This window comes from Hyalella azteca, unplaced genomic scaffold (assembly GCF_000764305.2).
Source record: "Hyalella azteca isolate HAZT.00-mixed unplaced genomic scaffold, Hazt_2.0.2 contig13311, whole genome shotgun sequence".
Classification (NCBI taxonomy): Eukaryota; Metazoa; Arthropoda; class Malacostraca; order Amphipoda; family Hyalellidae; genus Hyalella; species Hyalella azteca.
Window position 1 is genome coordinate 130027 of NW_025943239.1, and position 18170 is coordinate 148196.

Here is an 18170-nt window from a genome sequence, read left to right on the forward strand (position 1 = left end):
AGATGGAGCTGTAGAAAACTGCTTCGGGAGAGCCTTGACGCTGAGAAAAGCCAGCGTTGAATAGCCGGATTATTAATCAGGATAATCGAGAGAAATGTTTCAGCTTTAAATAACTAAAAGCGTGATGAGACGATGACATTGTAAGAAGACGATGAAATTGTAAGAAGGTATGGTGATTTTTATATGACATAACTAAAACTAACATCGCTATTAAAATTTAAGTTTTAGATATAAGGGATAAATTAGTTATAAAGATAAATTTGATATAAGCTAATAAATAAAACTATTGTTCTCGTTGTTGTTTAAATAATTTGTTAGGTCCATATTATGTCCAAATAGGAGACATGTGATATCTAAAATCAATAGATATTCTAATAAGTGATAGTTGATGAGAATGTTAAAATTTTTAGGCAAAAAGAAACCAACAAAAAGCAGAATCATAAGATATTATCTTCGACAAGAAACTATAAGAAATGCATCATCTAGTGAAGCTCAAAAACCAGAAAATGAAGAAAAACTTTCCGATCGTTCCCAGAACTTTTATTCCCAAAATTACTAGGTTCAATTTTATTTTGCCTCTAATGACCTAAAATTATAATTGTCAGAAAAGTAAGTTATGAATGATGTATGATTAATAAGAACATTCCCTTCATCAGTAAACGGTACTTCAAGTAGAATTGCAAGTTCTCAATGTGGAAATTATTCTCCACAATCAGGCCTAGAAGATCTACTTTACGAAGCTCATCGCATCCGTGCTACGGAGCTCTTCACCGCATGGCTCTTCTTGAAAAAAAAAAATTTTCAGCTGAAATTACGGTCCAAGTTCCGCTATTCGTGCAAATGAACTGCCGCTACCGAACGCTTCCTTCGCCGGGACGGTCTTCCTTTCCGCACTGGGCGCTCGATCTCTTGCTCGTGCTCGGAAGACGTTTATCCTGTTCCTATGCACTTTATTGAATGTTCTAAAAATTTTCAAGCTGTTTGAATCGCTCCGAAAAGTTTAGGGATACATTTTCAACAAGTTGTAAAAATTATTGGATGATGCACGAGAGTTGCGCATGTAAAGTTCACCTATTTCAACGGTTCACCAATTTCATGGGACGCATTTTTTATTGAAAGGACTTTTCGATTTTTCAAATTTCGTTCTAGAATTAGATCGTTTGAATAGCCTTCTGTATATTTAAAAGTTATTTTCGTTTGGTCAAAGTTAAGTAAATCGATTATTTTTTTGAAATATCCGTGACGTTTTGGCTACACGCAAAGAAAGCAAACAAAATGTCGAAGGTAAAGTCGTGTCCGATGTGCGAAATGCTAGAGATCTGATTTTATCTGACGACTGAGATTACTTTGGCAATCTCCTAGTATAGAGCTCAATTTCGTGTTTATTTATACGTATATTGCATGCCTCTACAACCAGAGGCGGTGAAAAGCTCAGGATTAAAAAACAAGGAATGCTAATGGATGCATTCGCTAGTGTGTGACCGCGGGAAATGAAGCCCCGAGCAAATGATGCCAGATGAAAATCAAGGAAATGACGACGATGCGCAAAAATGAGATAGAGAAACATTTTGGTGCTAAGTACTAGAGCAAGTACTGGTAGAACCATCATTATGGCGAGGAATTGTTAATCTAAATGACATTTTTATTTGACGATTTGTAAACTGACAACTTATATAATATTTAAGGGCTAAAAATAATTACGAGGCGTAAAGTGCAGAAAAGTGAAAATAATTTGGTGGAATTTGAAAACAAATTGTATCTGTTTTTACAAAGCCAAAGAAGTGTATAAGTTTTAAGGTAATGTGATTGCTTAAATTCAAAATTTATTGTCAAAGGAAATGACAAATGTATTCAAATAATTTCAGCGAAAGCGTTCCGGCGCCAACTCCATCATCCCATCCAAACTCAAGAAAACAACTTTATTTAATTGCCCAGCTGATATAATTTACATAGTAAGTTATAAAAAATAAAAAAGACAGTAATGGGAATGAACAGGAACGTTCCAATCAGTTCCAGGGAATGGGAACTTAAGGCATCAACAGACTGATTTCGAATAAAAAATACAAGACTAATTTAATACTCGACTTTAAACGAGTTGTTTTTATATGCCTTGTAATGCAGGCTGCTGAGCGAAATGACGCGCATCACGCAGTGTTAATATTGAGTAGCAAGTCGATTAGATTATCCATTTTGGCCTTTTCCATGTAACCATAATTAGATGAAAGGAAGAATAAAAATTTTCAAAACTTCTATTAGGAAATAGTTGAGGTGAAGTACATATATATTTTGATCTTTAAAGCTAAGGAGATATTGAACTTTTGTGGGACATCGCCGTTGCAAGTCTTCTCAGGCCAAATTTAAATTCTTGAGGAGAAAGGCTCGAAGAAATAACGCGTGTTTTTTGCACGCCAATGGAGCTCAATCTACCGGTGAAAGCACGTCCGGATGACGAATTTTTTCTCCAGAAATGAAGCGAAAGCGCCAATCTTGCGGCAGAATTGGACAGCTTAGCCAACTTTCGACGCAGAGCAGTGCTCAAAATTAGGATTTGAGATTTTTTGAGGTCACTAATATTGTTCACCACTGGAAGGATTGTCTACTCTGCAAGATTAAGATTTTTGGTATTCGTGGACAAGTTTTGTTTGAACAGTCTTTATTCAAGGATAGAAATAAGGAGAGGTGTGAAATTTTATTCACGATTTGAAATTTGGTTACAATCCCCCAATTTTTATTCAGTGCAAATTTTTTTCACAGTGAAATGAAAATTTTCACAATCAAGATAATAATGAAACCAGTACATGAAATAATCAAAATTCTCACCGCTCCCAACTGCGCTGTTTATTTCACTTTGGAATAATCTTATCTTCATTGAAATTCACGTAAAGATATATACTTTGTCATATGTAAAGATTTCTTCATACAGTATTTTCAGTTTGAAATTTAGCTCTCGCACAGAGCACTTTCTTGGTTGGCAAGTTGTGGCATCACAGCCACTTTAAGTATCTGCATTTCACAGGCCAAAATGCCGTGCATTTTACCCCGTTTTGCAGCGCTGTCCTCTCGAAGCTATTGTGTGCATTTACGCACATTGGACTTCCACTATAGAAGAGCAAGGCTTAAAAGCCTGCCAAAGCTGAGCTATGTAGGGTCATTTGTGTTACAGTAACTTGTGCCTGCGGTGCCGCAATGAGCTACTCCAAGCGCGGTGCTTCTATAACCTTTGGTGTCTTGAGGTTGAAAGGGTTTTGTCGTATGAGGAACGTATTGGAGGAATGCTTCGCCGGAGATTCTTGGAGTTCCTCGGAGTTTCCAGATAAAAAAAGGTCACCGATAAAAGTTTCAATAAATAAAGCTCTAGAGAGACGCAAACAGTCTCAAAGAGTATATTTTTTGGTATATAATATGCATAATATACCAGGTAGTGTAAACAGTCGTAATTTCTATACCAGGGGTTATAAAATAGTAATACGTGCACCATCAAATTCGCTCAAGGGAATTCCAGGTGGTACGCAAACTCTTTCAGGGCTGATACAGAAAAAATAATCACTTGTGACTGATTTTTGCCAATAATAGTAAAAAGTCAACCGCAGCTTCGAAGCTAGAGTGAGTTATTGAATCTGCAATCGTATGGACGAGGCGGGATCGCTGACGATGTTTATCTATGTGGTTTTAGGGTTAGACCATGCTAAAGGTTTAACCATGAAAACCAATTGCAAAAATTTACTTCCCATAAACAGTGTTTGATATTCTATGAACTGTCGCACTGCCATTGCCGAAGCTGCCTTCCAAATAATAATGCGGCCTAGCAGCTCGCAGGGTTTTTCTTGTACTGTTTTTGTTTTCAATGCAGAATAATTCACAAGCTCTGCAGCAAACCAAGTTGTTGTGTTAAAATATTCTGTAGTTTAGTGACTACTTTTACCAAGCAAGAAAAGTTCGAGAACAACTTAGCCTTCTGACTTCTTGCCCAACTTAGTTAATGCCTGATAGCAGCTCGTTGGAATTATTAATTTTTGAAATATTTGACACGACAAAGTTTTGATGATAGTTGAGATACATCTCGGTAGGACTAAAATTTTTGCGTCGGAGATGAAGAAGACAATAAATATTGCAGCGATTTTCAAAAGAACAAGCAGCTTTCATGGACACATTATTTAAAGGCAGGTGGTGCAGAATGTTTAATAAATGTTTCTTTATATCTGCATTACTGTTTTAAAAATTTGCATCTGGATGTCGCCTACTGGAAAATTTAATTTTTTACTTAAATTTGCAAACCGGTTCAGAGCACCGACTGGTCTTAGACTTGGAGCAGAAGTGTGTTAGAGTGAAAATCATGTTTGTTCATGAATATAGGAATAAACTCCTAAATTCATTATAGAGTAGATTTTTTGTGAAAATTTCACCTTTTTCGGGTTATGGTTTAGCATTTACGATTCATTCATCACCCATTTTTATTTTAATTCATTTCATTTTAACAACTCGCAATAGTTATCAACGCATTTCGAAATATATTCAAATTAATAATTAACAGTTTTAAACTCAATATCTTGGCAATAATATTTTCAAAACAAAGTTTTTATTCAGTTTTCGGGATAGTCTTTGGAGTACAGGATTTTTTTTGCTTTTACATTATAACCAATCGTAACTACACTTCTTTAGGGAAGAAAATGTCCCATCTTAGTTACAGCGAGCTGATATTATCAGTAACTTTTTGCCTCTCATTTTGGTGGGCTTTTCGAGATCAAAGAGTGAGAAGAAGGGGTTTAGAAACTCGCCGTTGATGAGAAATCTGGAGGATATTTCTGTAATATGGATCACTGATGGTTGTTAGGAAGCTGGCTATAATGCTTTACTTTAATTCCTGAATTTAATGTCAGTAAATCCCACCGAAATATTCTGTGTTTGTTTCCAAGTGTACAGGAGGATGAAATGAAATCTTGGGTACATTTGATTGCTGGAAACAAACATGATATATATGTCGTGCAGAAATCGCGGAATTGCCGATTCCATGGAATAGTCTGCCAGTTTGCCGAATCTGTAGAATCAGCATTTCCATTCTTTAGGAATCTAGGGTAAGGTCAGTCGGGCATTTTTTAAAATGCTTAAATATAGAGGAACTTGACCTAACCCTTTCTTACTCTAACTGTCGATTAATGTTCTAACTCTAACGTCCGATTTTCTGAATCAGCAACGAAATGCTGATTCCACAGATATTGCAAATGGCTGCCGATTCAATAAAATAGGCAATTCCACGATGTCGGCATGACATATACAACAACGTGAAATGACTCCCAATGGAATTGCAAAACAATACGTTTATTCTAACCAACTGATATTAATTTTCCACATTTGCGAATTTTCCATCTGAAGCAAATATGTATATGAAAAACATTGGAAGCTCTGAAATTTCACCGTGAAAAAAGGAAACTGAATAAAAAATCTCACAATATCAACAGTTCATTTTGATTGAAACATGGTTTTTCTTACTCGAATCTAAATATTTCTATACTCATTTACTAAACTAAACGGTTTATTGCCAGATCACCAAATGTATTGCTGCTCTATTATGAACTAAGAAAGACTATAATTTTAAATTTAATTAGTAGTAATAGTAAATAGTAATTAAATAGATATAGTTGAACTATTAATACCCTGCTGGATGGCAGCAAACAGTACTCTACATGCAATAAAATATTTGCTAAATTACATGTTCTTCTGACAAATTATGCAATAACGATGTCCGCATTCTAATTTTTGGGCTTGAATAGTGAATTTAAATTGGCTAATGAGGGCATTTTTTGGTCGCTGATCTTTCATAAATGATTACTTTTGTGTATTTGTTCCTGAAAATAACAATCCTGAGGAACAAGTTAATATGCAATTGGCACCACCTATTTCTATAAAAAGTATAAAAATATCAATTAACGTAGAAAATCCTGGCGAAAAATAATAGCAACTAAACAAATAGAAAAATAACATAAATGATAAATGGAAAGTAGCGGTGCTATTTTCAAGAAAATAACAAACATTTTGCGGCCAGTGGAAAATCTTCTGCGTCTGTAATTATTGACCATCGTGTGTTGTTAAATTAATATGTTTCAACGAAATGTTACAATGGGCGTCAATTAGCGGAAGGAGTTAAATTAGCAGGAATTCATTTTCCAACAACGGATTTGCTTCTTTTTTCTAATTTAACTTACATTTATGATTCAACGACTGGTTTATACAAAGTGATACAAACATTAGATGAGCACGGTGCAGCTGGACTTGTATATTTCTATATAAGACGACAATGGTTATATGATGTAGCAATTTATAACTCACCATACCTGCAATCTTTGATGATACATCAATTCCTCATCAAGGAGTATCTATCTAAATTCCTAAGCATAGGCCTGTTTTGAAAAATGCATGTCTCCAGTCAACTAAAATATATTGGAAGCATAATAATTGCTTCCAAGAGATTTAGATTATGAAAAGTTGCGTATAATTTGTCTGTGATCGCGAAACTGTTGTGTCAGCTGGGGCGCATTAATTCCAACCACGTCCTCATTTTCAGCTCGTAACTTCGAAGCGTCGGTTTAATCAGGGAGAAATGGAGCAACGCTTTCAACCTCCACCCTTTCAAAGTTCTGACACCTCATTAAGGCTTCTGTGGGGCCCTTGTTAGCGCGAATCTATTTATCCAAAAACGCTGGAAAGGATTTTCTTTCTCCCATGAGCGGAAGCAATTTTTACTAATGATGAATAAAATGGTAAATTCTCCCATACCCTCGCTATTACCGTAGAATATACTCTCGAGGCCTGCCTAATGAACCATGTGAGGTCTGAGTCGGTAATTTGTTCCTTAATTTATATGCACCTCAATAGTTTTAATGAATAAAAATTTTCAATAAATCGAAACATGGCTTGGAAACACAGGAAACCTTCCAGATTGTCTGAACATTTTGGAAAAAACACACACATGGGCCTATAAATTTCAAGCTAGACTCCCCTGCCTTCGTTCTGCAACAGAAAAGTTCACAAAGGTTGCGAAAATATTTGATAAATTAGTGAATGCGTTCTACATCGTTTTTTCGTCCTCCCAATCTTTCAAAAGTTGATGCGCAAAATTAAATTACAAAACAATTGTTATTGTTCATTTGGGCCTTGAATTTGACTCCTTAACTTGTAAGGCCACACAGAAAATGTAACAACTTTAACACGTATTTTTCTTGATGGAATAAATCCGGCTAATTGCTATCCAAGTTTTTTGAACTAATAGTCGATTGGAAAAAGTGACAACTTGTACTCATATTTTTCTTTAGGGCATATATGTGCCTAATTTATTTTCCAGTTTCAATGAATATCATGAAGAAAAAGAAAAAAAGATAAAATGTGGCAAATTATTCTCGCTCGGTATTTTTTCGTTAAGGCCTAAACGTTGGTAACTAATGTTGCAGGTTTCCTGAACCCGTTACGCGAAGGTCAAAAGCACAACACGGTGGTGAACTACGGCCTGCTCGACCAGATCGCCGCCCTCCAGTGGGTGCAGGAGAACATTGCGCGATTCGGCGGCGACCCAAACAACGTTACAGTCATGGGCCGGGGCAGAGCGGCGGCCTGCATAGCCTTCCTCGTCATCTCCCCTGCCAATGCAGGTATGTGGCCTGCATAGCCTTCCTAGTCATCTCCCCTGCCAATGCAGGCATGTGGCTTGCATAGCCTTCCTAGTCGTTTCCCCTGCCAATGCAGGCATGTGGCTTGCATAGCCTTCCTAGTCGTTTCCCCTGCCAATGCAGGCATGTGGCCTCCATAGCCCTCCTAGTCATCTCCCCTGCCAATGCAGGTAGTGGCCTGCATAGCCTTCCTTGTCATCTCCCCTGCCAATGCAGGTATGTGGCCTCATAGCCTTCTTAATCATTTTAACTGCCAATGATTGTGTGTGGCCTGCATTGTCCTAGTCATCTCCCCTGCCAATGTAGTACGCGACCTGCCATGCCTTCCTAGTAATTTCCCTATTCAATACAGGTATGTGGCCTCATAGCCTTCTTCGTCATATCTCTTACCAATGCAGGTATGTGGCCTGTATAGCCATCCTACAGTAGACATCTCCCCTGCCAATGCAGGTATGTGGCCTGTATAGCCATCCTACAGTAGACATCTCCCCTGCCAATGCAGGTATGTGGCATGTATAGCCATCCTACAGTAGACATCTCCCCTGCCAATGCAGGTATGTGGCCTGCATAGCCATCCGACAGTAGACATATCCCCTGCCAATGCAGGTATGTGGCCTGCATAGCCATCCTACAGTAGACATCTCCCCTGCCAATGCATGTGCGTGACCTGCATTGTCTTTATCTTCGTCTCCCCAGTCAAGATAAGTTTTCGTTCTACACAACCTTCATTATACAAATTATATTACTTTTATGCACTAGTGGTTACATTCATGATTATGAAATTATATTACACATACGGCCAAGGTTAGTTTCGTTGGTCGGTGCAAGAAACAAAATTACAAGGAAGGCACCCTGGTCTGTGATCTGCATCCATCTCGCGTGTCTCCCCAAAGCCGCATCTGCCGCCGCATTTGGTTCGTAATGAATTATTCCATGCGACCCTAAGTCTTGTCTTGGCAAGCGTGGAGTCAGCGACGCCTGAAAGATAAGCCTGTGCGGCTCAAGGGTGGGCTGTCACAAAGCTTGGTTTCCCTTTAAAGTAAGATCAGTAAACCTGAAGCTTCAGTTGCGTGCACGTACGGTGCTACGTATTAAGTCTAGCCCGGTAATCATGCCGAGTTTATAACACAGGAAATATTAGCCCCGAATTCAAGGCAATTTAGAATCGTGGACTCGGAATTGTGTGCATTCTGTCAACTATTGAGATTCAAGAGAAAAAGAAAAATTCTAAGTTCCTCATCTGTGAGAATTGCCGCCATCGTACTCTTTTATGGAGGGAACTTCTACGGACGCATTAAACTACCGATTCCTATTAATGGTTTCGAAATAAAAACTGTAACAACAGAAATTAAGTTTCTCTGGGTGGTCGGATACTAAATTTCGTAAATCAGAGCGAATGCGACTGCTTTTGCCAACACCAGGCAAGTCTCTCAATTTATTCCCTGAAGTGTCTTTTGCTCGGTAAGTTTGGAGCCTTGCATTCAATTATGGGAACGTCTTTAGCTAAGAAACCTTCCAAGTGTCTGTGACACAAAAACGTCTTACTTGGACCAAACTTTGCTCGGAAATCTTACGCAATCTAGAGATTCTAGTTCCCGTAATTGTGTGTTTTTCTCCCTACAATCTCGACGTCTTTCTTGTGACTAAAGTTGGAGCTGAATTAACATGAGGCTCAAGTTCCCTACCTGATCGAAACACACTCGTGGTTTTCTGTCCAAACGATCCAACTCGTTGAATTAAGCGTATGCTGAGTGAACTTTTGAAAAGGGTTTTGTTCTAAACGAGCATCCGCCTTCAATTTAGTTGATCACAAAATTATTTCATTTGAATTCGTCCTTTCGTCAGCTTGTTTCGTCATTAGTTAAATATTTTAGTAGCTATCAGAACGATATTTTCCAATTATTCTGCTCAATTTATGCGGTAAACATGTTATTATTTGTATGGTCACGGTTAATATTTAGGTTTGAATCATTGGCTCCCATAGGTTGATCTATTGCAGCGATCCTCAATATTGTCTCTGAATATGCAAGCTTGCAATGAATGTAACCAAACTTGAAGTTGTCTTGGGCAATTCCTGCACAAACTCACTGAACACGTCTGAACATTGCGTGGGCACAAGTTAGCCTTGCGCTCCACTAATTGCTTCGGAGGGATCAACTTGCCAGTTATGAGGACGATCTGATGCAGGGAGACTAGATTGCCGCAGTTATACCAGTGACCTAAACTGAAACGGCGTTTTGAATTGTCTTCAAAGTTTTGACAAATCTCTGATTAGTAAATCCTTTAACTAAATCCAGGTTGAAGAGAATAGCGGTAATTTACAATAATTTTGACCGGTTTAGAAGTACTAACAAACTAGTTTCCGCGTCTTGATCGGTCTCAAAGAGACCGCGGCGTTTCTAACATATTTCTGAATAAATATGGACAATTTAATCACGGCTTTGGCTAGGATAGATAATTTTTCCAGTAAAAAGAGAAATTAAAATCAATAGAGCTGCATGTGCAACTCATTACCAACGATACGTGCAGTTGTCTTGTATCGGTGGAAAACTTGATTTTCTCAAATGGACAATTTTTAGCATTATTAATAATTACAGGCCCCAAATAAATAATTCATATGATATATTAAAAGTTACCGTAGAATGAATTTTTATTTAATCTTGTGATTAATATCAATAAGTTCCGCTATAAAAATGCATGATGATTGTTCTTCTTGATAAAAAATTATTTAAATGTAAGCGCTAAATTTATTGCTGAATTTATCTAAAATTTATATATCGATTATTGAGCGATCATATATTTAATGTGCGATATTTAAATGCCACTAAAGTTTTTAAAACTCGTGGAAATTTGTTCATACCAATTAAATATGAATTTGTCGCTGCATTTTTAAGAGTTTTTCCGACATCGCCTGCCAGTTAGGAACGAAGGGTTCTTGTGCACTGATAAATAATTCATATTAATGAACAAGTTTGTCTCCTGTGGGAATTTGTATTGGTAAGATTATTATTCATAATATAATCGTGCGTCAACATACAATTATCTGTTTGTCCTTTACTGGCCAAATTAATCGGAAAAGTCAACAGTACATTTGTCATTAGAATTTGAATGTGAAATTCCAATTATATTTTAGAAATTTTTTGGGCTCCAAATTAAAAGGCTTGGTGCTAAAAAATTTATGTTAGCGGTAAGGTTGATCTGTTACTTTGAAGCACGAATTGATTAGCTGAATAAAATGCAGCCTAAGTATTTTGATTATAGATCAGAGTTAAACGCACGATAATTTATGATCTGTTAAATAACTAGAATTATTAATGATAGTTTATTTTTGCATATTTGCAAACGAAATAAATTGAATTTTACTGTCTTTCCATTGATTTTCAATTATTTCACTTAATACGATTTCTTCCTACATACGAAGTTTGTTTTGTCAGTGAGCTGCTTGATTCCTTTCGCTTTTAAATATAGATTATTATATCTGACAAATTTTGTTGAAGCTCATGTTATTTTTTGTTCGTCAAAATATAAGAGATTCGTAGGCACAGTGAAATCTACGGATAGTGCTCAAAACATTTAAGTATCGTGTGGATTTTCTCAATTTATGTAATAATTAAATAAATCAATACAAAAAAAGCTCGGGCTATGAAAAAAATACTTAAGTGTTATACACATAATTAATAACGAGTGTGTGTATATTACTGTACATACACTTAGGTAACTTAAATACGTTTCAATAAATAAAATACAAATAAAAACTAATTTGATAGAATTTCTTCTAGTGCACATAAAATTTAACCTTTAAGCGGACAAGTTACCAAATATGGTCATTATATTTATTATGGTATTTATGGTAACTTTTTATTATAAATAATAAATAGTTACCAAAATTCAATTATTTTCAAGTTGCTTGACGAAATTAAATAAACTAGCATCTTGATCGCTTTCCTCGTGTTTCAAAGTTACGTAATAAATTAGAAAATATTTCAATTTCCTTTAGCGTGGTGGCTACTTTTTATGGAATCTGCGCCTTACTCCAATACCAAGCAAAATCTTGAAAAATACATACGGAGAAATTTATCATATAATTTTCCATACTTTCTCGTAATGGTTCCAGAAATTTTAATTCCTGCATAATTCTATGCTGCCTGCGAAAAAAAAATTTTAGATATAGCGCAAAATTTTTTTATCTGAATGCAATATCGTAAACCCCTTGACTTTTTACATCACTTAACGTCCAAAAAACGTAAATGCTTTCGTTATGCTGTAACCGGGAACTTTTATCGTCGTCTATAATTATTAAAACATTTTGAGATTCACTGGAGATGTTAAGAATTCATAAATTTGAGCAAATATTTTCAAAAAAATATTATTTACGGTAGGGAAATATTAGATTGGCAAAACATTTTTCAAATATAGCATCTTTAACTCTTGTAAAACATGAAAATATGAGCATGTACCTTGTTTAATATATTTCATGCATGCACCATCATAATTAGCTCGCCGTATTAATCAGAAATTCACATGCTATCACCAAAGGCATAAGTTTTAATATGGAGGTGATAATAATGATATAAATTTATTGCCCAGTGATGTAATATAAGTTCATTTTAACGTTTCGCGGTCGATTATACTGGATATTTGGCGTTGGAAATGATATTAAGTCAGCTTGCATACTATTCATATGTTCATTATAAGTATTTTGTAAGTATACATTATGCCAACACATGAATTTATCTTGATAACTATGCACAAATATTAATTTAGGGAATACGACAATCTTTTATTTATTTTTTACTCGAGTATTAACTTGAGCATTTTATACACTCACGTAGGTATCATGCAAAAAAATTTCTATGTAATCGAATTTGTCCGAGCAGCGAAGCTGTTCCAGCGAGCCATTCTGATGTCAGGCACGGCGCTGAGCCCGTGGTCGGTGGTGGCCAGTCCCAGGCACTTCGCTGAAGAGGTGGGACGGCAGCTCAACTGTGGCCTCACACAGCGATCCTTCCGCCACGACCTTCTCTACATGTGCCTCAGGAACAGGACTCTGGACCAGATCCTGAAGGTGAGTCTGGAATATCAACGGGAACGAACTGATAGAATTCAGTACTTTGTTATGGATGTTGGATAGCCGCTGTGGGAATTTCGACACAATTTGCTGTACATGCGCCTCAGGAACAGAACCCTAAACCAGATGCTAAAGGTAAAGATTCTCGTTTTCGATTCTGTAAATCGTGCTCGAAAGTAAAGAAATACGACTTTTCGTGTTGATTTTAGACCGGTTTCTGTAAATCATCATACGGGTATAGTAGAAGAAATAAATAAAAAATATATGTACTGACAATATTAACATAGGAAGTAAATCATCTTTGAATAAAGCAATGAACAATCAAGTATTACCAAATTACTGGAGGTCTTTCAAATGCAAGTAGCTCAGCAGATAGATCACAATTAATTGTACTCGCTCCGGTAAACTCTGTCTTTAACTCCTACATATAGATTGGAAAGTTGCGCTTCAACAGGCAGATTGAACGAGTATTACATTTATTGCTTGCAGATTGGACGAGCATTACATTTATTACATGCAGATTTTAACAGTAAGCGAGAGATATTAGTTGAAAAAAGTACAGATATCAATATTCATTGGCGATATCAGCCCACCGTACTCATTGCTATTTTGCCGCGTACAATTTGCTTTCCATGTACCTCGGGAATAGAACTCTCGAATAGATGCTAGAAGAGAGCCAGCGATGAAAGTTGGAAAAGTGAAACATGGACTGATGAAATTACGGCACTTAACTGAGATAATGATGCGACCGCATCCAAGAGCACCTTTCACCTTGACCTCCGTGTAATACACGTGGCTCAGGGACGGATCTCTCGTTCAGATCCTAAAGGCGAGCTGGGGATAAAAGCTGAAGAAGTGCAGAGAGGACAGATGAAATTACGGCACTCAACAGAGAAGCAGGAGTGACTGCAGTCTCTGTATTTTTGGTCCTGACTATTTCGGAGAAGATGGCCGTCAGGAACGTAATTTTTGGCTTAACACTTGAGTTGTGAATAATTTCTTGGAAATAGTGCTTTAGATCTTGGAAATCATGTGACTCTTACTGCTGAAAAGTATTTAACGCGAACAATAAACTGAAAGAATTACACATGATTATAGCATTTACATTAATGAAATTTTCGAGTCAAACAGCGCAGAATTAATGTTTTTGTATGAAATGAATTACCTCGTTGCATATTCCCTGAAAATTAATGGGTATTGACAGTATAAAATAATTTGAAATTCACGTAATTCACGGAAAATGATGCGGAGATAAAGACCATGCGTCGTTCAGTGATAATCGTAAGTCAAATGCCATTCCTAACCATTTAATTTAACAAATGTTTGTTATCATTTAATTTGAACAAAGTTTCTAACCACTGAATTTAAATATAGAGAAATGTGTACAGGTTCAACTGGAAAGTCCGCAGTTCCTGAGCGCCCTGGGACCGACGATCGACGGCGTGACCATCCCCAGTGACTGGAAGCAGCGACTGGCCAAAATTAGTACGTTCCAAGTTAATCATTTAATTAGACGATAAATTAGAGTTGTTGTTTCTAGGCATTCAGTGGCAATTAATTGACTTCATTCCGTGTGAGTTGCTAATTTTTTCTTCAAATAACGGCCGAAGTTAGTTGTTGCTCATTGATATCGTTAATTTTCATTTGATTTTTCTTCCAGCTTCCGTGTTTGTGAGTTAGGGAAATTTCACTAAATGCAGTTTATCAGCTGATAATGTATTTATGAAGCTATATATATATATTCTTAATTTATATATCTAACTATATTTTAGAAGTATCTTTTAAAATATTAGGTAAACTACATATTGCACACATTAAATTCCTTATTCGCCCCCTACAATTGCAGGTTTTTGCGGCCTCTTAGTAATTGCTCTTGAATTAGATTTACCGTATTTTTGCTTGGTCAATCTGAAATTACATAATGATAGTTATGAATACTTCTTAGTTTCAAAATTTCATGAACACTTTTCTTTCACAAGCAACCTAAAAGTTGTCGTTTATTTAATACTTGCTGTTTTTAGTCGAACAGTTCCCTCGGATAGCTCCCTCAGATTTTCAATAAGGTCGAGAAGTCAACCAGCCGTACCGTTCACTTCGTTTGCATCGTCAATCATGGCCGTAATTGCAGTCAGCTGTCGCCTGCTATCCATTTTTGCGCGCCAGTCGATGGCAGAATTCGTGTTTTATACGACCGAGTAAATTCCCACCCGCGTATAAATCCTTGCGAGTTCCTTTATAAATCAAAACGACCCTATAAATCATGGCACGAAATTTCGGATCAGTGGAGGCTGAGAATTTAACGATGGGTTCACACCCTGACTCAAAAAGAACGGTATGAATTGCTTATTTTCTCTGCTTGGTAAAGACAGTTGTTCTTAAATAAGCTATATGTTGCTGGTGCTTTCAGCTTCTTATGGACTTTGGGTCAGGTTAAAATTGATGTCTCGCTAGCATTGTGTGCAAAGAGTGAAATGTGACAGGAGGAAATAGATCGCTTACTTGCGATTTTTTCATTGAAACATTAAATTGAGGATTACATGCCAGTTTTATCAGGTCTATTTAAAATTTCTTGCAATAAACGTTGCCATGACAACATTTCCTTCCTATCATTGAACGCGAGTCGAGAAAGATAAACTTTTCAGAAACCTCAATTGTAAAAATTTGATTGCTAGGATTTATTCTCTGTAACCACATTTCGAAATCTATTTCCTATCACAATGTTGGCATTAATTTTTCGCGGCAGTGCCAGCCTGGAAAATCAAAGGCATCAGTTGCGTTCATAGCACAAGTAATTACCATCCGTCCAATCTAAATTCCTATGAATTTATTAACGCTCGCCAAACATAAAACTAATGTTTTAAATAAGAGCTCTGCAATATATGCCAGCGCTCTGCTCTCATGATTGCTGGTGATTACGCGCTCCACACAAGGATCTTCAAACACAATGAATTTCACTGAATGATTGTCGAAATAACTGCATTTTCAATTGCATGAATAAAAGATTTTTGCTTGAAATGAATCACTATCGGCATTTTAACAGCGAAATTCCACTTAATACACGTTATTATAAGACAAATTTTCTCATGTTGTTATTTTTTCTCGGCGATAATATTTTTATTGCCAGGAAATGTTAATAAATTTGATACACATTCCATATCTCAGGGATACAAGGGGATGCGTGTTTCCCGCGTAACGGGGATATGAATTCAAAATGCAGAATTTGCAGTTTTAGCAGTGAAGGTAAATAATTTAATAAACAGAAGAAACGACACAGACCACACGCTCATAAAATTTAAGGCCCAAACACATATTTTTAGCGCATTTTCTCATTTATGGAAAAAATGCACTATTGTGCTCGCCATGTCCGTCTGTCTGTCCGTCTGTCCGTCCGTCCGTCCGTGACCTCAAGTTTTCGACGACAAGAAAATGCGCTCTCTGTCACTCACTGCAGTGAGTACTGAGTTATATTTTTAGTGTATGATCCACTCGTTACAAAATTATTTTGATGACGGAAAATTCAGCACTTGTTCTTTGGACTTCTGAGTAAAAATGTTATATATAGGCTTTAATCGAGCTATGCAGGACAAGGGCTACCACAAAAGACATGGTAATAACATACTTTAAAGCGCAATTATATTAATGATCCGCCGTTTGCCGTGGTACACTATGAATCATTGCACTAAGTTGCTTCCAAATCGGTCCACGGACACAGTTAAAAATTGAAAAATGCCGCAAAATAATGACTCTGACCTCTGCATGTGTTTTAAAAGATATCTGAGAAGCAATTGGCCGCTAATTTCACACTGGCTGCATAAAGATGAAAGTTGTTTCGGATATGAACGGAATATGAGCATAAATTTTGGAATCTTCATTCACAAAGTACGCTTTGTAATACTTTTAATTTAATATCAATACTTTCATTGAGAGTTTTAGAATTTTTTTTACATGCTTATAATTTGCTCTAATTTGAATAGGTGTCATACGCAGGTCCTCTATTGCAGGTTATCTGTCTAATGCAATCATTCAAGTGCAGACAAACGTTTTCTATCACTTGGAAATGATCTTTTGACACACTTCCGTATCTTTCGTTCATTTCTAGATGGTCTGCTTATTCAGAAGCGTCAAAATCGCCACAATTTCAAATCAGTCACTACGAAGAAATCACCGAACAAAATCAGTAGATTTGTCACCAATTTTCTATGCCACGTATTTCCGGAGAGTAATCGAAATAAATTTGTTAGTAGTTGAAATTGAACATGTAAACGTGTATATAAATTTAAATATATCAGGTCGAAGCCTTAAAAATTCAATAAAGCAAGCGATAACAGCCTTGTAAAACTCGTCAGCTGAACATGAGAACCTCATCAGATTTAAAGAAAGTTCTCATGTTCAGTAGACTAGATATTGAAGCATTCTTCACCTTCAGAGTCGAGGACTTCTTATATTAGATATTAACGGAAGTATCATTATCGTTCTAACGAATGACTACGCAGCAGGAGGAATAAAAAAAGTATTAAAAAATTTGTTCATGACCTTGGTTTTATTTGGATATATGGAAGATTGAATTACCTTCAAATGCGAGTTTTTGGGAATAGTTACACGTTTGTGATCGTGATCAGTTTTTAAAAGTTGAGCAAGATGATGAAGTTGAAACGTCGGAGTAATTATTTCTTATTCAGATATTGCTTAGGTAAAAAAAAGCTTGACCACAGGAGTTCGGAACGCGTGTTTGTATTCGGGTGGCTGTAAATTATTTTACTGCAGTCTTTTATTATTTAGAATTAGTCATTTACCGCATATATTTTAACTGCAATTTTTTCAATATCATTTAAGAAATGATCATTTATTCTTCCGAATTTTAATTTAATAATATAAATTAATCCAGAAAATTCACCTCCATAAAACGAGTTAGAATAATTAAACGAAACACAAATTGAATCGACAAATCTGTAGATCATATTTTTTTAGCTTTGATTGCCTTGGCGGGTACACTGAAAATGTTTTGATTAGAAATATTAAAAAATATTAGTCGGATAAAAAAAATTCTAAGAAAACATAGTTTTTCCCTTTCCCCTACAACACAACCACCTTTAAGAACGGCTGTTTCGGTAACGGTTTCCCCCAGACATCGGACGTTGAATAAACGTTGTTTCTTTGAATCGACCACACGTCGAACGTTGAATTAAATGTCTGACAGATGAATTGGCGTGTATTAAACGTTGTTTCAACGTCATTTGCCTGGTGAATGTGGTTTGACTCATTGACTTGCAGATTTGTGCCGGTGCGTCTAAGGGACTTCAACTTGTGTGCCGTGCTGGCTCGTCCCATTAATACAAGCAAAATTTGAAACGCAAAAATATTTTTTCCACTTTTGGATCTTCAGAAGATTGATAATTACATGCGTCCATACTCACCAATAGGGGCAAAAATTAGCCTTTAACTAG

General features: G+C 36.4%; 1 protein-coding gene across 1 annotated transcript in view; it reads left to right on the plus strand.

Annotated features, from left to right (window-relative positions):
• The window catches only part of LOC108679090 (neuroligin-4, Y-linked), a 49371-nt gene that overhangs the window by 8553 nt on the left and 22648 nt on the right, over positions 1-18170 (plus strand). Inside the window, exons 3-5 of the mRNA XM_018167615.2 lie at positions 7443-7640; positions 12536-12723; positions 14115-14211. Coding sequence (XP_018023104.2) covers positions 7443-7640; positions 12536-12723; positions 14115-14211 — 483 coding nt within the window. The remainder of the gene's footprint in view (positions 1-7442; positions 7641-12535; positions 12724-14114; positions 14212-18170) is intronic.